This window comes from Zootoca vivipara, chromosome 3 (genome assembly GCF_965207765.1).
Source record: "Zootoca vivipara chromosome 3, rZooViv2.hap1.1, whole genome shotgun sequence".
In the NCBI taxonomy this organism is placed as follows: Eukaryota; Metazoa; Chordata; class Lepidosauria; order Squamata; family Lacertidae; genus Zootoca; species Zootoca vivipara.
In genome coordinates this window covers 62,165,472-62,188,870 of record NC_142586.1, presented here as the reverse complement: position 1 = coordinate 62,188,870, position 23,399 = coordinate 62,165,472, and the positions used below count along the sequence as shown (strand labels likewise).

Below are 23,399 nucleotides of genomic sequence, written 5' to 3'. Positions count from 1 at the left end.
GCCACCCTGCCTCATCCCCTACAGCAACCTGGTAAGAAGCAGTGCCGCATCTTATGGGAGAGGCAGTTCTGCAGATGCTGGCTGTTCCTGGTCACAACTAATTTAGGACCATTTATTCCAATGGGAATTAAGTACAGAAGATTTGACCAAACAAGGCAGAAAGAAGAGTAAACCCCAAAAGATGTCATCTATAAGGCAACAGTTTCACAGCAGCACTTTTTATACAGTTCTTCCATAACTTAGCTCAGTGGCGCTGTGGGTTAAACCACAGAGTCTAGGGCAGGCATCCCCAAACTTCGGCCCTCCAGATGTTTTGGACTACAATTCCCATCATCCCTGACCACTGGTCCTCTTAGCTAGGGATCATGGGAGTTGTAGGCCAAAACATCTGGAGGGCCGCAGTTTGGGGATGCCTGGTCTAGGGCTTGCTGATCAGAAGGTCGGCGGTTCAAATCCCTGCGACGGGGTGAGCTCCCATTGCTCGGTCCCAGCTCCTGTCCACCTAGCAGTTCGAAAGCACATCAAAGTGCAAGTAGATAAATAGGGACCGCGCCGGCGGGAAGGTAAACGGCGTTTCCGTGTGCTGCTCTGGTTCGCCAGAAGCAGCTTTGTCATGCTGGCCACATGACCTGGAAGCTGTCTGCAGACAAACGCCGGCTCCCTCGGCCTATAGAGCGAGATGAGCGCTGCAACCCCAGAGTCGGACACGACTGGACCTGATGGTCAGGGGCCCCTTTACCTTTTCCATAACTTAGCAAAACACTCACTTGCAGAGGCATCCCAAAACTTGATCGATCCATCTGCATGCCTATCAAAACAAGAATTTTTTAAAGCAAACTCTCTTTAGAAAAGGAATAGCAAGGCTGATGAGATTTAGTTAGTGATGTTAAATTGATGTAACAAACCCATATGCTCCTATTTTCTTCTTAGTATTAGCCTATCATAGGTGAGCTGCATGTTGAGGGAAGGCTTGCTGAAGGAAGTCCTAGGAAGATACAATGCATCTATGTGTACTCTGAGTGAGGAGACATTTAATACTTCCAAGAAGATCCCATTGGCACTGCCTAAGCCATACAGCATCAAGAATAATGGGCATGATACTCTATAATCATGTTGCTGAATGTAGAGTTTTACTTTTCCCAATAGAAGTAAATAACAGACATTCACTTATATGGAAGAGGTAAAGAGTTGTACTTGAAACCACCACCAAGATTGGTGCTAAACTCAACCTCTTGTCATGGTGACTTTATAATCTGGGATGAATAATGGATTTTGCCCTCTCTCAATAGAGAGAGGGGGCAACAGATTGCAAGTTTTTTATTTTGCTCTGTAGAACCAAATGATTTCCAGTGCAACTAAGGCTGCAATCCTAACAACATTTACTAGTGAGTAGCTTAAATGAGCTCAATGGGAACTACTTTTCCATAAATGTGAATAGGACTATGCTGCAAATCCATCCCATATGCATTGCAACACCAACAGCTGGTGTCCTCTCATGAGGGCAAATGCTAATTCTCCTCACTACCTGACTAATAGAAGTATGATAGAAAAGTCTGCATAAAACTAAATCCTAATTTTGAAACAGTTTAGTTCCATTCATCTTTTAATATTGATGTGCATAGTTTAAAAATTCTGAAATTCACTTCACTGTCTTAGATGTTGCCTTAGAACAGGCATCCCCAAACTTTGGCCCTCCAGATGTTTTGGACTACAATTCCCATCATCCCTGACCACTGGTCCTCTTAGCTAGGGATCATAGGAGTTGTAGGCCAAAACATCTGGAGAGCCGCAGTTTGGGGATGCCTGCCTTAGAACATGATAGCCCAAGTGTTGCCCTCCAGATGTTGTTGAACTACAACTCCCATCAGCCCCAGCTAACATGGCCATGCTGGCTTCGGCTGATGCAAGTTGTCACTCAACAACATTGGCTACCTATACTTTATATAATTAACTTTTTTTAAAAAAAAATTCTTTGTCTGAGGAATACTGATCTAGACAGAGTACAGTATATGTTGAAAACCATTTCCATAATCTATCAAACAAGTAACAAATAATCAAAGCTAATTTTTGTTTTTCTGATATGTTGAAAGCCAATAAAAAAGTAGTAGTAGTATCAACACCAACACTACTTAAAAGCCAACATATTATTCACAGTAACCACCCACAGAACTCACTGGGTGTCTGCAATTTTTCACATGCAATAGATAACAGAAAGCAACAGATATTTTTTTAATTCACAGATATACATGCTGATTTTTCAGATTTGCTCTGCTCAAATTGGCTACCACCTCATATGTCCAAGAAAACTTAATTAGATAAATCATACAACATTTAAAATAACTCAAACCACCAGCTGACCTTACTTAAATGTTTTTAAATACCTGGTTACAAATCACATGGCTACAAATGTGTAAGTTATTGCAAAGAAAGGTGGAGGCTGAGAGCCACTGGAGAAGTATCCCCACCTGTTGCAGATGTCACTCTCAAGTAAGCAGGAGAAGCTTTACTAGCTTGCTCATTTTAACTCTTCTGTTACACATTAGGATAATAGAAATCAGAAAAATAATATCCCTCTGCACCATAAGTACCTGCCCTCCACAATGCAATTTTAGCCTCAGATCAAGGATCATACAGTAATCTTTTCCGCTGTTATAATTTTCGACACTAGCCCTAACTCTACATTTATATTTCTAATGAAAACTGATGGTAAATGCCAGTGAAATGTCACACACTAGGTGGTTGGTTGAGCTGTAAGTCCTTTTATTTCCTCCCAATACATTTCTCTCCTCCCCAAAAAGGGGCAAAGCAAAGCAATGCCTTTCCATCCACCTCAAATTAGTTCATAATGTTACTTTAAGCATGACAGACAATTATTATCTAAATTACCCTAAAATAAGTATAGATTACAACATACCAGTTTATGAATAATTATCCATAAATTATGCATATTCCCACATTTACTTTGGCAGCCTTGGCCAAACTAATGTAGTCTTATTACTTACCCAGTAATAATGATCTCTGGATAACTCTGTGTGACCAAACCCCAGTTTCCACCATTGACAGGCCATTCCTAATTAAAACAAACAAGTTGATTAAATCCAAACACATGGAATACTGTTGCTTAATAATAAAGATATTAACTCCCTTTGGTACCTTTTTACTATAACCTTGACGTTTCTGGCGAGCCCCAACTGAATAAAGTGCTGGAATAAGGTCCACAGGACAATCGGCAAAATATTCACAACAGGTAACTGGAGATTCATGTATACTCAAGGGATAGGGATTTTCAAATATAGGATACCTTTAATGAAGGAATGAAAACATGAAAGCATTTAGTTATCTGATAAATAAAATTTGTAGGATGCAAAAATTTTGATTAACACTTTCTCCCAAGGTGGTATTAAACAATAATAGAAATGTCAATGCAAAAAAACCCCCAAAAAAGTAAATGAATACTGTACAAGCGAGGACAAAGTAAAGCAGCAAAGGGGCAAAAGAGCTCAAATATTTATAATCTATGTGTATAAATATAAATCACTTTGGAATACTAGTATACTTGAAACACGTTAGTAAAGATTTAATTGTAAACTGCTTGTGAAATATACTCTACGGAAAATTATCAGTTCAACAGAATGCTGGTGAATTGCTAAACTCAAAAATCAAGAATGTTCAGAAATTATCTTGCAATATCCCAACCCTAATATGATCTCCTCCTGTTGTTAAAAGATCTAACCAAATTTTATGTATAACTAAAAATTATATTTAAGATAAAAATTAGCAGCTATAACACAATGCATAGCCATAACTATGTTCTCCCTTTCAGCTATATGCAGGTATATTAAGTGTTTGAATCATCTTACAGTGTGCCATACTGGCCAGGTTCACACATCTTGCTGAATGCTAGTTTATAGTGTTACAAAAAAGAAGAGGTACAAACTACAGTGAGCCTCGGTCTTGGGTACCTCTTCCTGCATGGCCACGATTATGTGTTTGGAAGCTTCTGCCTTTAAGTGCAGCTTGCTACAGTATAATATCTGGACCCAGAAGTGTGTTTGTCAAACTGTGGTGAAGCAAAAGCTGCTGCAGCTGTCCTGATCACACAGCAGAAGGAGATCATGTTATAGTTTAGCATGATAGACTATGTCCATTATGTGGACATAGAATTACTGTAAAGAAGAATTCACTGTGAGTTATCTTCATTTCTTCATTCACCATTAGGAACACACACACACACGGGATATTTTCAGTTATGCTTTCAAAATATTTTCGGGGGGGGGGGGGTTCCATATAAATCAGCTTCATACAAGCAAATCACAAAACTTAGTGTTTTGTTAAATGGAACAACCTTGATTGGTAAATCCAGGACAGCTACGAGAAACACACCTTTATATAACCTCATTATATTCTGAGTTCTTACCCATTTTGTGCAAGATCAATAAGTACTAAATCTTTTTCTAGAAGTACGACCACAGCATATGGCTCTTGGAAATCTAAGACAGAGAAAACAATGAGGAAGACTAATTAATAATTTAATAAAAGCAAACATTGATTCACTGATTTAAATTTTGTGAGGTTTAATGCAACATGGGAGGGAAACAGATTAATGGCATAAACATTTTTTTAAAAAAAATATATACCACTTTTCACCAAATCTTTATAACTGTTTCCTAAACAGTAGTCCCAACGCACAACTCAGTGTACAATATCACTGAGCAATTAAAAATGTCTAAACAACCATAAAATATCTAAGGGCTTCAGCAGGAATCAACTCTGAAAAAATACAATAGGACAAGAGTGTCTTCATCTGCCTGCAGAACAACATCAAAGGGAGTGGCAAATAGAAGGTGCTTCCCACTCCAGAGACCCACAGAGTATGCAAGCAAAGAGGGACCTCCACTGCTGATGACGTTGGGGTGAGTCCTGCAAAGTCTTATTCATCTTATTTGGTGGATGACAGTTGTGCCCTATTTCTTCTCCAGTAAACAATAAGCCTGCCATCCAGAGTCATTGACAGCAATGAAACCCAGGAAGCATTGCTGTTGCCAATTCTGAGAGACATACGTGATGTAGCTACAACAACATATATGACTGGCTGTTTGGTATTGTGGCATCCTCATATTCACAGTATGATCTGTGATTGGCTGGAAACCAGTTTTTAGGAAGAAGTTGCTGTGCAATACATGAACAGACAGAACAGAGGAAAAATTGGGAGGTTACTTGAGAAGGTTCCAGGCACCCCATGTCACACTAAAAAGAGCCACTGGGCTTACCTAGATAAAAAGTGTGCTTATTTGAGTGAAAATATGCTCTCAGATGGGATCTAAGCTTCTTCGAGCTCTTACAGGGTTTTACACAAATATACAAGCTGCCACCATCCACAATCAACAAAAGAATAAAGATAGCAACAAGAAGATACACCACTCAGGGCTTCTCTGGATGTATGAAGCAGTGTATAAGCAGAGTCAGTTAGACAAAATCAAGAAAAAACTAGGTAGCCCAGAGTAATGAAAAATATATTTTACAGTCCAACAGTTCTTTTTCCTGTCCGGTGGGACATGCCCAAGATGACAATAGACAATAGGGTTATAAGCAGTAACAGCTGCTTATAACCCTGGAAGCGTATGCTGGAACACGCACTGTCAAAAGAGTGCCTCACCAAAGGCAGACATGTTCAGCCTAAAGGACAATGTACACAACAACAAACTGCCAAAGAACTTGGCTGAGGGAAATACACTCCAATAACCCAAAAGGGAGGAGGGAGCTCAAAATCAGTGCAAATAATAGTCAATGGAAAAGCATTTATTTTAAATAGGTGTAGTTGTGTGGAATTGATGCTTCTGAATTATGGTGCTGGAGGAGACTCTTGAGAGTCCCATGGACTGCAAGAAGATCAAACCTATCCATTCTGAAGAAAATCAGCCCTGAGTGCTCACTGGAAGGACATATCCTGAAGCTGAGGCTCCAATACTTCAGCCACCTCATGAGAAGAGAAGACTCCCTGGAAAAGACCCTGATGCTGGGAAAGATTGAGGGCACTAGGAGAAGGGGACGACAGAGGACGAGATGGTTGGACAGTGTTCTCGAAGCTACGAACATGAGTTTGACCAAACTGCGGGAGGCAGTGCAAGACAGGAGTGCCTGGTGTGCTCTGGTCCAAGGGGTCATGAAGAGTTGGACATGACTAAACGACTAAACAACAACAACAACAGTTGTGTGGGAAATTGGGGTGGGGGGTGGGGCAGAGTATGAAACACAGTGGGAAGTGGTAGAGCTGACAACAGAGGAAAAACAAGGCTAGCCAAGTGAACAAAACAGCAAACTCACAACCAATCAACTCACCGCCCTCCAGGAACACAAACATTAAACTACCACAAAAACAACCCTGAGGTAAAGACACAAACAAAACCACACACACATGGAAGACGCTACATTTATTCTCTCCCCTTTAATAACACAAAGAACAACCACAAACAACCAAGACCAGTTAACAAGAAGGTCAAAAAAGGGAGCCTGAGTCAAGGGAAGCAGGGAGACTTCTCTGCATGAAGCAGGGAGGCGTTTAAACTGATGGGGGTTGGCTGCTTGAAAGCACAACTCTAATTTAGCTGCAATCCTGCCTGTAAGCACTAGAGGGAGCTCACGTCCCACCTGAGAGCATCTTTAGTCAAAAGAAAAATGATCACACAACAAAATTAGGTTATGCATTAGACAGCACAGCCACCAGCCCATGGAAGATATTCCAGAATATGAGGACTACTCTTTCTCATAAATGCTAGCTTGCTGTCCACATAGGATTGTACTAGAGATGTATAAGTTCTCCTCAGACTACTCAAAAACTATTTACGATCTTTCAACATTTTTGAGGAACCTTTTGGAATAAATGCCCCCACCCAACCCTGCCATGATATATAAACAGTAAATAAAATTCTGGAATTGTTGCAGCAAAAAACCTGCTATTAAGCAGTCAAACAAGTGGTAAGAATCTTTTTTCAACCTACCATTAGGGTATGGAGTTTCACAGAGGGTTAGAAAATCAACTATTGAATAATCCATTTCTAAAACAGCAGTGCTCTTCCCGTGCATAACTGTTAAACAGGGTCTTCTTCCTACAGTGTCATATGACAAGCCACCTGACAAGATGATGAAAGGTTCTCTGGAAAGAAAGAAAGAAAAAACAAACAGTTAAGATTATGAGAGACAGCATTGGGAGACTTACCATCTGAAATCAAGAGAGTAACCAATAGCACTCTAAACTGTATATGTGGCACAATATACCACTAACCTTTTGTGTTAGGTGTGCTTGGCTTAAGAGTTGTGCAAGAACACAAGTTTGCCCAACAGACTGAACAACTAGCTGAAAAAAAAATCCATTCCCATTGTGTAGTTCTGTGAAATAGAGGCACTTGTTTGTCTTTTAAACCATATTTTAAGCTGTTGGACAAACTATTGTCAAAGATTCAGTACATCTCTCCACTTATTCAGAAAGTCCATTCTAAAGATGCATATGCAAAATGCTGCCAAGAAATGCAACTAATCTTACTAAAACTTGGTTTTGCTTCCTTAGGTGTGTCATACATGTGTGAGACTCAAAATTCACTTTTAGGCAGGACCAGCCCATCCATGATGTGGACTGAGACAGCTGCCTCAGGCAGCAGAATTCAAGGGTCAGTGTCTCCACGATTGCACCACCTGCCTCTGCAGGAAAAGCAACAGCAGCTTCTGGTGAGATCTTGCAAAACTTTTGTCAGATCTCACAGGAAGCCTCTGCTGCTGCCATGGGCGCTGTACCCCCTTGCCACCAGAGAAGAGAGAAGAAGCAGTGACAGCTTACAGGTTCTGACAAGATCTCCCTGGAAGCTGCTGCAACTGCCTCTCCTCACACTTCTGCCATGGCAGGGAGGACGCCCCACCCGCCATCACCAGAGAAGTAACAAGTGGCTGCAGCAGCAGGCTCCAGAGAGATCTTGTGGACTTCTTGCACTATTTTCTCTTTAGATACATACTGCAAACAAATGGAGACCCACAAAGTGATATATTTTGAATTACTAAATCTGAACATAATCCTGAATCTGAACAGTAGTGTGGGAATAATTCATTTCCCCTGCACATGATTTATAGAAGTCTGACAGGTTAAAAATGCATGCCACACCCTAATTCCATTCCCTTTCCTTATTCTAGGATTCTTTAAACTTGCAAGGGCAATGCAGAGCCTGCACATGTCAAATAAGTTAGGATTAAATAAAAATCACTTCCTTTGTGATTCAACACATGACAGGGGTCAAAGAGCCCTAAAAAACTCATCAAATCCTAAACTGGGAAGAAATTCTGGTTAATCATTTAGCCTCTCCCACTTCCAGATTACAGATTACAGAAAAATGTAAGGTGTTTTATGTTAATTTTGCTCTCTCTGTTTTACTTTCCACTACCCCCAAGCTCAGTGTTAAAACTTCCCTTGAGGTTTTTCTCTGTATCTGGAACTAGCTTCCCCCTTGTATATTCACAATGACATTTTTCCTGCCCAAAGTAACATCCACTTTACTACTACAGCAAATGATTTTAATGCATATTCCACACCCACATATAACAAATCTGTAATTTAAATTGTTGCAAGAATTTAAGAGATTTCTCATTCAATTAATTTTAACAAATGAATACTTTTTGCATGAAGGTTGTATGAAGACCAAGTGCATGTGAGTTTGAGAAACCATTTACTTTCACAATCATCCTTGCTTCCAGTCTATTTTTATGCAGTAACAACAACAACAACGCTGAATAGAACTGAAGGTTTCATGAATAAACAAAGTGGTGGTGGGTTTGTAACATTTTAAAATCATGGAAGTACTTCAATAGCTGTTTAGATTATTTTGCCTTGCAAAGTCCTTATTTTTCCTCTACAAATATCCAAAACAAAGTTAAGTAACTGTTTCCTAATTCTTACCCAGCTCTGGTAGTTTTGTATTCCACTTTAAGAATAGGTTTACAAGGCTCTGGCTTCTTTCCATCTTTTACCTGCTTTCCTAAAACAAAATATTTTCTTATTTACATTTAAAAATAATTTGATAAATCTCAGAAATCACACCAAAATCTTAAGAATAGTCCCATATATTTAAAAGGTTATATAAACACTACCAAGTGTACATCATGCTATCCTTGCAGATTTAATGCAAATAACTCAATTGCTTCTCTTATAAACAGTAAATATTTGGCTGTAATAACCAACATCCCATGTGCTCTCTTACTTGGGAGAAAGTCTTAATCCACTGAAGTCAATGGGATTTACTCCCACATAAATATGCAGAGGATGGAGTTGGAGAATTATGAAGAATAAAGAATTTTTTCTCCTTCATTGTATTGCTGTCAGAAAAACTATTTTATTTTAACATTTGGTTGTGATATATTTTAAAAGAAAGCAGGTTTGACCAGCAAATTGCCAGTTTCACAAAAAATCATCTCCACTATATAAACTCTGTATAAACTGATTAGAACCTTTTACAGTTACTAATTTACATAAATTGTGAGAACCTTTCCAGGGCTAATAGGCTAATTACATGTTCTGCTAATTTCTAAGAAAGCTATACAAAACTGCAAAACACTGCAAAGCAGGTAAAATCTAAACATTTTTACGTCAATGCACAGGTCTGATAAGGTGCCACTTCAGACATCTTTTTGGACATACAATAGTAAGGTTATAATCACACTACACATCAAAATTCCTAAAGATGTGAAAGGTGTACACAAAGGTGTACAGCAGTGTAGCCTCTTGGATTTTCTCTGGCAATCTTATGATAAATGTACTACTGTGCCCGCACTTAGGGTGAAAGTAATATTGGATTACAATAGTGTTGTGCTAGTTTTATATAAACTGTCTCCTTCCACCCACTCACACATTAGGTTAGTAGTTGGCATGCCCATATTAACCAGGAAAGCTAACTTTTGAAGCAGCTCTGCAGGCATCAGTGTTTAGCTCCACGGCATGAAAAGCTTCACCTGCTGCCTTCTGCACATCAACCATTTGTTGAAGCTACAAGAGGAGACCAGGTTGTTGCCTCTCCCTGAGCTAGTTCACAACCCTACTAAAATACGTAACCAGGAAAAGCTGCCTGGTCCTATTCTACCTTGGGCCACAAGAGGTGCACCTGAACTAGTTTTCTTTTGCAATACAGCCTAGATCAGGCATCCCCAAACTGCGGCCCTCCAGATGTTTTGGCCTACAACTCCCATCATCCCTAGCTGACAGGACCAGTGGTCAGGGATGATGAGAATTGTAGTCCAAAACATCTGGAGGGCCAAACTTTGGGGATGCCTGGCCTAGATTAATAAACAGTCTCCAAAGCAATGGACTTTCAAAGCCAAATCCTGACTACAGGAGACAAGGCAGGTGATATAAGCAGCAGCAGAGTTACAAATATATGGTACAGTTTAATACCTTCTTTCAGCACATGGTCCTCAAGAATAGAGTGGCATGAAGTAGCAGCCACCAGTAAGCAGTTTAATGACTCAGGCTGCAAATCACTCTAAAGACAGCGTTGAATAGAACACACCTCCATTTTGAACTTACCATGTGGAGTGATTGTCTGCAATGGCTTGGTAGGATTCCTTACATTCCATATAGTCAAGGTGCCGTCCGAATGGCTACAGATAAATTGCTTTCCTTCATGATGCCAAGCTACAGAATGGATTGCCTGATTGAAGGAGGGGGAATAAGAACTTATTCAAAGCAATAAGCAGAAATCTTAACAATTTAATTTAAATATTGTTTAAATACTCCACCATGTGATTAAATAATGTGATAAAATACTATTTTAATGCAAAACTGTAACACTGATTCGGAAGATAGTTTTCTTTTTTCAAAATGACTTTGTTTCAATGCTATGCTTCCTTATAGCAAAGTACTCTTTAAACCTATTAGCTAGCATGCATTTTGTATCAAGATTCAATTGCCATAACCAATGCATGTGGAAGTGAGCTAGCCTACAAAATGTTTCCTATACAATTGATTTTAGAAGTCTGACTAGTCAACTGGAATTGCATCATGTGATAATCAGTCAACCTCCTATCTGATGAAAATCATAAAACTCTCACATCATGCTATATTAAAAGTGTACTATTAGTCAAGAACCGAGAATTCTCCTGGTGTAAATCAGCATTCATCAACATCTCACCAACTATGCACAACTGAAAAAGTGACATTTGATTTTACAAGGCAATTACAAACTTGATTTATAATAATGCACTCCATGGCTTTGCTACCGGTATAAGCAAAAAAATGAATCCAGTTTTTAGACTTACTAAGACCATAGCTGCCAAGTTTTCCCTTTTCTCGCGAGGAAGCCTATTCAGCATAAGGGAAAATCCCTGTAAAAAAGGGATAACTTGGCAGCTATGACTAAGACTGCTGCATTAAAACACATGTATAAAATATATATCTTGTTATTTTCTACTTTGACTAGAACATTAGATTGCTGAAGTCATAGACATGAAGTGCAGGACTAACATCCTTTATAGGACTAGTGAAAGTAATAACAGTTTTGTTGTATGCAGCAGTCATCAGCTAACACAGCAAAATACTTGAGAGTAATACTTCAAAATAATTGCAATCTAACAGCTAATATTACTGAAATTTCTGTAATTTGGGAGCACTTGGACAATTCATAGCAATGCTAAATAACAACCTAGTACTGTTACCAGAAAAGCAGCTCTAAAATTAAAACTTATTTAGAAATTCAGCCACCCCTGCACTAGAGTAATAATCTGTGGCCCAGTCAGATGCTGTCCAATTTCTACTCCCATCAGCACCACTCAGAACAACCAATTGTCAATCATTAGGAATTATGGGGGTAGTACAATCCAACAACATTCGGAGGGCCACAGACTAGTCACCCATGCTATATAATGTTAAAAGCTTCAGAGACTATACCTTTGGTTTTTAGTTTTCCACTAGATTACATCTTCTCATTGCTAAGCTGGTCAAGAAATCCCAGAATTCCCAGAACATACTTTGTAAATAGTGCAATATGCTACATTGACTATTGGATTAATTACATGTAGACTTAAAAATTTTGAACTATAAAAACTCAAGGCCAATGATATTTTACATACAACACATTTGAAAAGGCATTAAAATGTAAATTGAAATTAGACCATTAGATCAAAACACAAGGTGAAAATCAGATCAACAATGAGCCCTGTGACTTGAATATTCCAACACTAAGTATACAACACTAATCCTGTATTAAACTATTATGAAACGAAGCAAACCACAATGTACTATGGTACTTTTATTTAAAAACAACAACAATTTTCTTTCAAGTTAAGGAATTGCTCATTTCCTAAAATGCCTGTAGCGTAGCTTGTGAAACCAGATGCCTTTCTAGGTTTCTTTGATGTCATTTTTATTTCCCCAAATTATATAGCTACTTCTAGCTATGGTATAAAATGAAGCAAATGTATCCTCTCTGTATTTTTGTACTTCTATCAATACAGATTCCCAAATTATTCTATCACTCTGCTGCAATATCAGAAAACTTTAATACAAGACTTCATAAACTGTGCATTCATAGCATCAGAAAGTCCACATGAGCATGTTTTTATATATTACAGCAAAAGTCAGGGTCAAAGAGGAGAAACAGAAGAAACAGAAGTGACTCAACGATAACACAGAAAAGTGATGGAAATATTTCTTGTCTCTGTACTAAATGTTGGTCTCAAAGGAACAACCAAAATGAACAAAGGCAACTGCATGAGAGAAGGTGCATTTTTCTGCTGTGGAACTGTAAAGCAGATTTCCCCCTTCATTCTGGAAGGGGTCTAATTGCACACTAGTGATGTGAAAGTGTACCATGATAGGAATCATCAGGCTAGGAACTATTGTGTATTGCAGATAGATAAGCCTTTATTGCAGGGGCAGGGAACCTCGAGCCTCTAATTAGGTCTGCCAGACCTCCCCATTTGACCTAAATCCCAAGCCACACCCACCTGCCCTATATCATGTCAGGTGTAGGGCAAGTAAAGACATGACTGGGCCAAAGTGGGTTTTGTAGGCACTACTGATCATTTGCACCTCAAAGTCCTGGTGCACAGCACTTCGACTGTTGGGGCTTGCACAGCTCTGTAAATGGTCCTTTTACACCATCAAGTTTATGGAGGAAATTTAAAGTATTTTCCTGTTCTGCCTTTTTGAACTTGTTCTAAATGATTCTTTGATAACAGAAAGCACCCTTAAGAATACATTTCCTGGAGGTTTGGGTAGAAGAGATGCCAAGCCAAGCCTTCTCCTACACATCAAATCCCACCACCTCACACTTCCCATCATAAAAATATTGCTTGTTATCCGTCAGCTTCTTGACAACTGATCCTTTCCTCAATTCATGAGCAAGAACAGTGTAATTTAGAAGGCAACCGGGGTGGGAGGAAAGCAGGAATCTGGGGAGCTTTTCAACCTATATGCTTTAATAATACCAACTGCAAATTAAGACCCTGGTTTGCAATTACTTAACTTCTACAAGTGCACAGTGCTCCTTTCCTCTTCAGTGATGATGAGCTGGATATATAAATTTTAAAGGACATCACTTGGGTGCAATCCGTCTGTGGGGGCAAAACCTGTCTGCTACTCATGACCGCAGTGAAATAGACTCCACTAGCAGGGCTGACACAGAAAGCTGAGAAGATACAAATTGTAGCCCTTTGGGTCCCTGCAATATTTAGCACCTTCTTCCACCTACACCCCATTACATTCTTTGTCACATGGAAATGTCATGGACGCTTTAGCCGAGATTCCTGCATTGCAGGGGGTTGGACTAGAAGACCCTTGGGTCCCTTCCAACTATAAGATCCTATGAATAGGCAGAGAGATAGAAATGCTTGGAACCACTTGAAGCAGGGAAGGCACTGCATCCAAGATACATCCCCACCAAACTGGGGACCTAGTTTTGGAAGTGAAAGAAGTGGTGAATTTTGAAACTATTTGTCAATCTCCAGACTAAGGAGCTGGATTCAGTTGGGATTGTGAAAAGTAAAGAATTTAATCCCACTTGAACCAAGCTCCTTGCAAAGTGGAAAACAAGTACAGTATTATTATTTTTTTACATTTGTGACATCAGTATTCTAAGTGTGAAGCAAGTGCAAATCTGCATGAAGGAGGCAGATTCCCATCCATCACTGATGCCACTGCCAGAGGTACAGCCCTTTATTAGTCTTCTATGTTTTTAGAGCTGAGGCTCCAATACTTTGGCCACCTCATGAGAAGAGAAGACTTGCTGGAAAAGACCCTGATGTTGGGAAAGATTGAGGGCACCAGGAGAAGGGGACAACAGAGGACGAGATGGTTGGACAGTGTTCTCGAAGCTACGAACATGAGTCTGACCAAACTGCGGGAGGCAGTGGAAGACAGGAGTGCCTGGCGTGCTATGGTCCATGGGGTCACGAAGAGTCGGACATGACTAAACGACTAAACAACAACAATGTATAATATAAAAATATAAAAATATAGTCAATCAAATGGGCCTTAGAAAGCATTGCTAATAACAAGGCCAGTGGAAGTGATGATATTCCAGCTGAACTATTTAAAATTTTAAAAGATGATGCTGTTAAGGTGCTACACCCAATATGCCAGCAAGTTTGGAAAACTCAGCAATGGCCAGAGGATTGGAGAAGATCAGTCTACATCCCAATTCCAAAGAAGGGCAGTGCCAAAGAATGCTCCAACTACCGCACAATTGCGCTCATTTCACACGCTAGCAAGGTTATGCTTAAAATTCTACAAGGCAGGCTTAGGCAGTATGTGGACCGAGAACTCCCAGAAGTGCAAGCTGGATTTCGAAAGGGCAGAGGAACCAGAGACCAAATAGCAAACATACGCTGGATTATGGAGAAAGCTAGAGAGTTCCAGAAAAACGTCTACTTCTGCTTCATTGACTATGCAAAAGCCTTTGACTGTGTCGACCACAGCAAACTATGGCAAGTTCTTAAAGAAATGGGAGTGCCTGATCACCTCATCTGTCTCCTGAGAAATCTCTATGTGGGAGAAGAAGCTACAGTTAGAACTGGATATGGAACAACTGATTGGTTCAAAATTGGGAAAGGAGTACGACAAGGTTGTATATTGTCTCCCTGCTTATTTAACTTATATGCAGAATTCATCATGCGAAAGGCTGGACTAGATGAATCCCAAGCCGGAATTAAGATTGCCGGAAGAAATATCAACAACCTCAGATATGCAGATGACACAACATTGATGGCAGAAAGCGAGGAGGAATTAAAGAACCTTTTAATGAGGGTGAAAGAGGAGAGCGCAAAATATGGTCTGAAGCTCAACATCAAAAAAACCAAGATCATGGCCACTGGTCCCATCACCTCCTGGCAAATAGAAGGGGAAGAAATGGAGGCAGTGAGAGATTTTACTTTCTTGGGCTCCTTGATCACTGCAGATGGTGACAGCAGTCACGAAATTAAAAGACGCCTGCTTCTTGGGAGAAAAGCAATGACAAACCTAGACAGCATCTTAAAAAGCAGAGACATCACTTTGCCGACAAAGGTCCGTATAGTTAAAGCTATGGTTTTCCCAGTAGTGATGTATGGAAGTGAGAGCTGGACCATAAAGAAGGCTGATCGTCGAAGAATTGATGCTTTTGAATTATGGTGCTGGAGGAGACTCTTGAGAGTCCCATGGACTGCTAGAAGATCAAACCTATCTATTCTTAAGGAAATCAGCCCTGAGTGCTCCCTGGAAGGACAGATCGTGAAGCTGAGGCTCCAATACTTTGGCCACCTCATGAGAAGAGAAGAATCCTTGGAAAAGACCCTGATGTTGGGAAAGATTGAGGGCACTAGGAGAAGGGGACGACAGAGGACAAGATGGTTGGACAGTGTTCTCGAAGCTACGAACATGAGTTTGACCAAACTGCGGGAGGCAGTGCAAGACAGGAGTGCCTGGCGTGCTATGGTCCATGGGGTCACGAAGAGTCGGACACGACTAAACGACTAAACAACAAAAGTCAATCGTTGGGTTTTCCCTTTGCAGGACTACAACTGTAAAAAAGAGATTTTCATCAGTTCTTAACACAAATGGGCAGTAATGAGGAAATGAAAAAAGGGAAAGGAAAGTTCAAAGAATTTCTTTAGCAATCTAATAGACCCAACTTATTTCAAAGAATACTTGCTTCAGGATAACTAAAACAGATAACCAGTACTATATTAAGAACACTGAATATTAAAACATCCTTATGTAAGAATATGTGCATACTATATCAAATATGAAAATAAACAAAATTACCATGCAATATCTCCACTATTTGAGATTGTGGATGATACACATAATTAGATGTAATGTGTAAAAAGTGTTTCTTGATTGGTGTTGCCCCTCCCCTTTTTTATCATCAGGCAGACTTGTTGCAGAAGGCAAAAAATCACACTGAAACATGGGAATTAGAGGCGGGAGAGCAGGAGATTTCACCTCTTCCCCAACATTGCTGAGTACTGTACATGCCTTGAGCCCATAAAAAAGGCACTACTTGAGCCCATGAAAAATGCTCCAAATATAGTTAAAGTCAGCATTAACTATATTTGAAAAAATAATTTTATTTATCACAAATATTACATGCAAACATACCAAAACAGATTTGGTTATAACATTACCAATTAAATAGCAATGTTCATACATACCTTAATTTTAACATTGAAACAGCTAAATAGAAACAACTTATTTACACTTACCATTTGTTCCCATTCTACAGATTATATCTTCACAAAAATGTGCATTCTACAACCAATATTTTCAATTTTATTTTTATGCAAGCTATTAACAGCTGCCATGTATCTAGTTCCAAATGATAATTTTATCTATTTCTTATAAAAGCTGTTAACTTAATCAGATTTAACTGCTCTCACATTTTTCTATGATTGATTTGTTACTCATTCCTTTGGAGAACAGTTGGGTGTTGTCCCTAGGGGATACTGTGGTAGCATGGGCAAAACCTTTTTACCCTACTCACAATAGGTAACCTGCATCCACTCAGAGGAACTAATGAGGGGGAAAGGTAGTGGTGATGATTTAGTGTGTCACTGATTGAAAACTCTGGAGAGGGAAAAATAAAATAAAAAGGTAGTCTCCCGGACCTGCCATTATTGTAGGGATGCTGAAGCAAGTTCACTAGCTATTATGCCACAATATTTTTAGATGACTATCTGGATATGTTTTACAAATTTTGCTCAATATTCAATTTTTAAGTAGAATTATTAGTGCTAAATAACTGACACCAGAGTAATTATTCTTTAATACAATGTAAATGTTTCCATTGCTTCACACTGGCACAAAACAAGAATTAGATTTGGGACTCAAAGAATTCATAAACATCTGCTAAAGCATCCACCTCCAATGGAAATCAGTAATGAGGATACATCCCACTCAACTAGCAGCTTCCCTCCTGCACACAGATATCTTGGCAGACATGTAGAAAATGATACAACTCAATCATTGATAAAATATTGATTTATGTGCTTGTTATATATATCCCACCCTCTATTTCCAAGCAGAGGCATACTTAGGGGTTGGTGAACCCGGCCCCTGCCAGGGGGCACACAATTCACCTATCAAGAATATGGAGTGCATGGCGTATATGTGTGGTGATGCTCTGCTGCTGCTATTGTGGCTAGCTCAAATGCAAGAGAAGTTTCCCATCCTTCTCGCACCAGGGCAGAAAGGTGTACAGACTTTTTTGCCCTTCCTCCTTGCCTCACTCTCACTCCGGATACTTTGTGTTGTGTAAAACGTAGTAATTTTTAATTTGGCTATTGTGGTAAATTGTTTTTCTTCTGGGGTGTGTGTGCCAATACAGCTCGTTGCCAAGGGCACAAGGAACCCTAGGTAAGCCTCTGTTTCCAACTAAAGACTGATTTTCCTCAATTTAAAAATACTATTCTAAATTGTGTTAATATTTCCTAATCCATAAATTGCAAAGCACTACTTTCATAGAATTGTGAGAATGAATCCTTGAGTATCTGTACACCTAGAGTGCTCAGCATTTATGTGAAAGGAACTCCAGAAGTATCCTTGATTTTTGCTATCTTTTAAAAATGGGTACTACATTAATGCAAATCATGTTGGAAATCAGCTTTAGAAAATGAAATTTCCAACTTACACCACATGTATTTAAATTCAGAAGTTCCCCCACCTTCCTTTCAGAATGATTTTAAAAAAATTGTAGGGCTTCTAGGGAGAAAAACACATCAAAAGTCTGCTCCTATAGACTACACCAGACATCCCCAAACTTCAGCCCTCCAGATGTTTTGGACTACAATTCCCGTCTTCCCCGAACACTGGTCCTATTAGCTACGGAACATGGGAGTTGTAGGCCAAAACATCTGGAGGGCCACAGTTTGGCGATGCCTGGACTACACTGACTGCCCATGAGGCTATCAACTATAATGAAACTAACCCCTAGCCTAATCACACTCACTAACCTTTGGGTGTAGGGCAAATTCCAGTCTTGGGGTTACAGCAGGGGGTCACATTAGTGACATCACACATCAAAAATAGGCTTCTGCCTCCTGAATGGACTGAAGACTCGTCATAAGATGTCCTAAAAAAGGAAAATATTTTCTCTCTTTTATAGAATGCTCCCTTAAATTAGCCAATATGCTCCTCGTTTTGGAGTAATCATGGTTACCAGGGCAGCATCTAGAATGAAATACCAGAAACTGGTATTTGTCTTTAAATGTCATTCTGATTAAACAAGTTGAGAACGATTTAGCATCTTAGTAGTCGTGATGATTTCCATATGCCTAAAAGTGGGTTTCTGACTGTTTGTATGGAACTTCAAATTGAAAAAAAGACTATTTGGCAGAGAATAAGCATACAAAAAAGCAACAGAAAAAAGTTATGTGACATCACACACAACCAATCAGTATTAGTTTCAATCTACTGTGCTTATTTCACAAACAATTATGTAAAATGTTAATTTGCTAGGTGAAAGGGCAACTCTGGAAAAGATACTCTGGAAAAGATACACAACTCAGCCTCCATAAGTTTACATATGTAAACAACAAAGAAAATGGAATAAATACCCAATAATGTTTTTGATTAAGTATCTGAACCACTGGAATGTGGGGATAGAGATACTTGCTGAATATCCTGTGTTCATAGGAGAAAGAGCATTACTACATCAGAAAATTTCAGTAACAACTGCCCTGAATGCTTTGAAATCAGCTGGAGAAAGACGTTTCTATTGCATTGCTATGAAAAAAAGCACGGTGACAGTGATCGTAACCTTAAACTGCAGTTTAAATAGACACCAAGGACTAATAGAAGGCTTAGAGACCTTCTCTTCAAAACTGTCCAAAAGACTTACCTGACATATAAAGGAATAAAGGGAGCTGCCCAAAGTGACTGGGGAAACCCAGCCAGATGGGTGGGGTATATTATTACTACTACTACTACTACTACTACTACTATTTCAATTTAAATTTCATTTAAAGTTTGCACTTCTTTTATTACTTAACTGCCTAGATGTAGGTAGAAAAAACTTCTGTCATCCTCTGTAAACATTTGCTAAGTTTTACAACTGGTAGAGAGAACTAATCACTACTGAAGGTGAATATCCCTGGCGTTCCTTAAACCTATGAACTGGTTGCCAATGAACCCTGACAAAAAGCAAGTGATGCCTACGGCTGAAGCCTCCTGAAATTAAAAAAAAGACAAACTCATTTCTAATTTCACCGAACAGGGTATCTACATGGCCAACCCATAGGGGAACCCTTCAAACTCCTGATGGATACATAAGATAATTCTATGCATTCATTTAGGACTGCAGCTGGTCAGAAAAGGAAATTGAGGTTCTGCGCTGCAACTCTTGGAAATGCCTTCATCTCTTAGAGAAAACCTTTGCATCCTTATGCAAACTCATGAAGCAATTCATATTCCGATTTGAAAGTGGCCCTGCAGAGGAGTCAACAGACTTGTCTGCGGTTACCTTGGCAACACCCTGCTGGCTCTTCAGAGGCTGGGGAGATTCAGTTCTATAAGGCAAAACATTTAACCTAATATTCTATTGCCTTCAGAAAAAGAGTGGGAAAACGCCTCAGCTTGAGGACTATCCTCTGTCTCTAACCAAAGGGTTCATATCCCTGTCTGGAATGGACACACTTAATCTCTAGTGTGAAAAGGTTGGAGGAAATAACTTTATAACCAGAGTAGGAACACTCTGGCGGTTCAGATTACCCTGATGCGACAGTGTTTATGCTACACAATTAAGTGGCTTCACTCCTTGGCCCCTGAAATTTTAGGGGTGGAAAACAAGAAATATGATACCTTAACCCCTGATTGGGGGGTCTTATGAATACCTCCTGTGTGACTGAGGCAATCTCCCCAAATTCCTGAATAGCATCCTTTTTAACAGGAGCCAACCTAGCAGTTCGAAAGCACGTCAAAGTGCAAGTAGATAAATAGGAACCGCTACAGCGGGAAGGTAAACGGCATTTCCATGTGCTGCTCTGGTTTGCCAGAAGCGGCTTTGTCATGCTGGCCACATGACCTGGAAGCTATACGCCGGCTCCCTCGGCCAATAATGCGAGATGAGCGCGCAACCCCAGAGTCGGTCACGACTGGACCTAATGGTCAGGGGTCCCTTTACCTTTACCTTTAAGGCAGGAGCAATGGCTGGCTTAGAACATAAAACTTTTTATCACATACAAGTGACTACTCTATAAAGCTTCATTCCACTCTGGGCTGACCAGTTTCTGAAACAGAGTGGGAGCAGAAACAGCTCTTCCATGAGGCTTTGCATCAGGAAGACTGGTGCACTGGGCACTGATATCCTGTACTGCCATGGCCTTACAATGTAAGTGTAGGCATTGTTTGACCTGAAAACAGTCTATTAGAGAAGATTTCTTTCTTTCATTTTTTTCCATTCAGAAACATCACTCCAGCCCCATTTAGTCTCTCACAGATCTAATGGTGTCTTTCAACTGTTAAAACTGGACAGCTCTTTGCACTTCGAAATTGCTAAGCCCTGTGGCACTGCATGAAAACCTGGAAACTCTTTCCTTCTAACCTCCACAGGCAATGGCCATCTGAGAGGAACTTCATCAGGGAATGACAGCCCTGGCAGCCAGAAAGTAAACCAAAGCAGCTGAAAGAATAGGAATATTTTATGCCCCAAGGATGGAACTCCTTTGCGTTTTGTTGTTGTTGTTTGCGATAAACCAGACAGGAGAGTTCCCTTTATTTGATTCAGGACTTCAGGATGTAAAAGAGATGGAAATTGGTGTTTAGCCTGCTGGACAGATCCAGATAAGTCTTTAGATAAGTCTGACAACAGTGCCTCTTTGAATTGCTGAAGCTTTTCAGTATTCAGCTGAAGCTGAGGTAGAGCCATGCCAATAGTATGTCAGGGGAAAATAGCAGTAGGCATACTTTGTGATGAGGCACTAGGCATACTTGACAGTTTTGATTACCTGTACTGATATTTGTGTAACCAAGCCTGAAGAAAAGAGCAGGAAATTAAACCAGACCCCCTTTGACATGGCAGCTTTAGAGGCTCTCTCAGTGACAGACATAGCAGTTATAGTACCTGGGACACAATGAAGGGTAGTAGCAAGACAGAAGGCAGGAGTGCCTAGCATGCTCTGGTCCATGGGGTCACAAAGAGTCCACAACTAAACAACTAAAAACAACAAGAAGCCTCATCCAATGAGAATGGACTAAGAGCTGGAACCCTGCACACCAGAAGTTGATGCCAACTGAGAAATGCAGTGATTAAGTAGTGCCTTATACATTGCCATAAGGGTTTTAGCCTTCAGCAGTGTTTTCTTGTCCATGGCCCACTATTTCCTCAAAGTTGCAGCAGCAAATTGTCTGGAACTAATGGGGAACCATAATGCAGTAGTTGCTGGCCATTGCTTTGCAGGATAGGTGATCTAACCAATCTGCTATGGTTGATAGTTCAGAGCTCTGGTGGGGCTTCAAAAATGGCAGAAAGGAAAACAGAGTACTGTAGCTGTTTAAAATTCCTCACACAGCCACAGATCACTAAACTTGCTTATCTAAGTAAAGGGCAAGCGGAAGCTTTATGAGCAAAAAGAAACAACCAAAAAGAAACAACCAAGTGGTCAGAGAGGAAGGGAAAACGTACTGGGAAATAACAACCAAATTCCCCACAATCAACACAATGTCCCTGCAAGATGCAAACATTAAACTACGTACAACACCCCAAACTCAGAATGAGATATAACTCACACAAGCTTTCACCTCACACAAATAACACGACAACCTTTTTTAAAAAATGAGTGATACCAACAGCACAAAGCCAAACTCCAGAAACACAGGTACACAAACACAGTCAAGACACAAGTCTGAGTCAAGCTGGATGGAGATTTTGGGACACAACATCTCAGCACAAAGGCAGGAATAAAAAACTGCTGGGGGCTAGTCAGTTGGGAGCAAAACTCTCCAATTCTGTGGCAATCCTGCCTTCAAGTGCTAGAGGGAGCTCACACCCTACCTGAGAACATCTTCATCCAAGGGATAGACATGCAGTATTTGCCAAGGTTTGTCCTGGCTTATCAGCATAACTCATAAGTGCAACTTGCCAAAATTTACTGTGGGGATAACAAGCAGATTAGAAATAGCACCACAAATATTCATAAACTGCTTCCAGATTAGAGCTCTTATTGCTGCTGGAGTGTTGCTCTTGTGTGATAAATTGGTAGTGATGCCACTCTGAATATAATAAAGCACTTCAGGTAGAAAATGATCAGTTTTCTAAAATGGTGTTATTCCTCCTAGCTGCACATATTGGGGCTCCTTCCCCTACTCCTCTCCCCTTCTAAGACAGGAACATTTTAATACCACAATAAAGGTAAAGGTTATGGGGGCCCTGACCATCAGGTCCAGTCGTGTCCAACTCTGGGGTTGCGGCGCTCATCTCGCTCTATAGGCCGAGGGAGCCAGCGTTTGTCCGCAGACAGCTTCCGGGTCATGTGGCCAGCATGACAAAGCTGCTTCTGGCGAACCAGAGCAGCACACGGAAACGCTGTTTACCTTCCCGCCAGAGCGGTCCCTATTTATCTACTTGCACTTTAATGTGCTTTCGAACTGCTAGGTTGGCAGGAGCTGGGACCGAGCAACAGGAGCTCAGCCCGTTGCAGGGATTCGAACCGCCGACCTTCTGATCAGCAAGCCCTAGACTCTGTGGATTAACCCACAGCGCCACCTGGGTCCCCAATACCACAATACAGAATAAAATATCCCAGATTGGAAGAAGGCATTATGGATCCAAGCCAAATATATTCACACCAGTTTGGTCATCGCAAGGGTTACGTTGGCACAAGTGTCCACAGTCAACACTCAGTTACATAATAAGGAAAACTTACAAATGTTACTACCACTTTCACACGAGCACTTTCTT

General features: G+C 40.2%; 1 protein-coding gene across 6 annotated transcripts in view; it reads right to left on the bottom strand.

Annotated features, from left to right (window-relative positions):
• Positions 1-23,399, bottom strand: part of STXBP5 (syntaxin binding protein 5) — a 120,322-nt gene that overhangs the window by 43,256 nt on the left and 53,667 nt on the right. For all 6 annotated transcript variants that reach the window (XR_015949327.1, XM_035108797.3, XM_035108798.3 and 3 more), the window contains exons 8-14: positions 10,559-10,682; positions 8,939-9,017; positions 6,999-7,153; positions 4,418-4,490; positions 3,154-3,301; positions 3,003-3,070; positions 768-808 (exon numbers count right to left, since the gene is read on the bottom strand). Coding sequence is in view for 5 of the 6 variants with exons in the window: in XM_035108797.3 (XP_034964688.1) it covers positions 768-808; positions 3,003-3,070; positions 3,154-3,301; positions 4,418-4,490; positions 6,999-7,153; positions 8,939-9,017; positions 10,559-10,682 (688 nt within the window). In the remaining variant the exon portion in view is untranslated. The remainder of the gene's footprint in view (positions 1-767; positions 809-3,002; positions 3,071-3,153; positions 3,302-4,417; positions 4,491-6,998; positions 7,154-8,938; positions 9,018-10,558; positions 10,683-23,399) is intronic.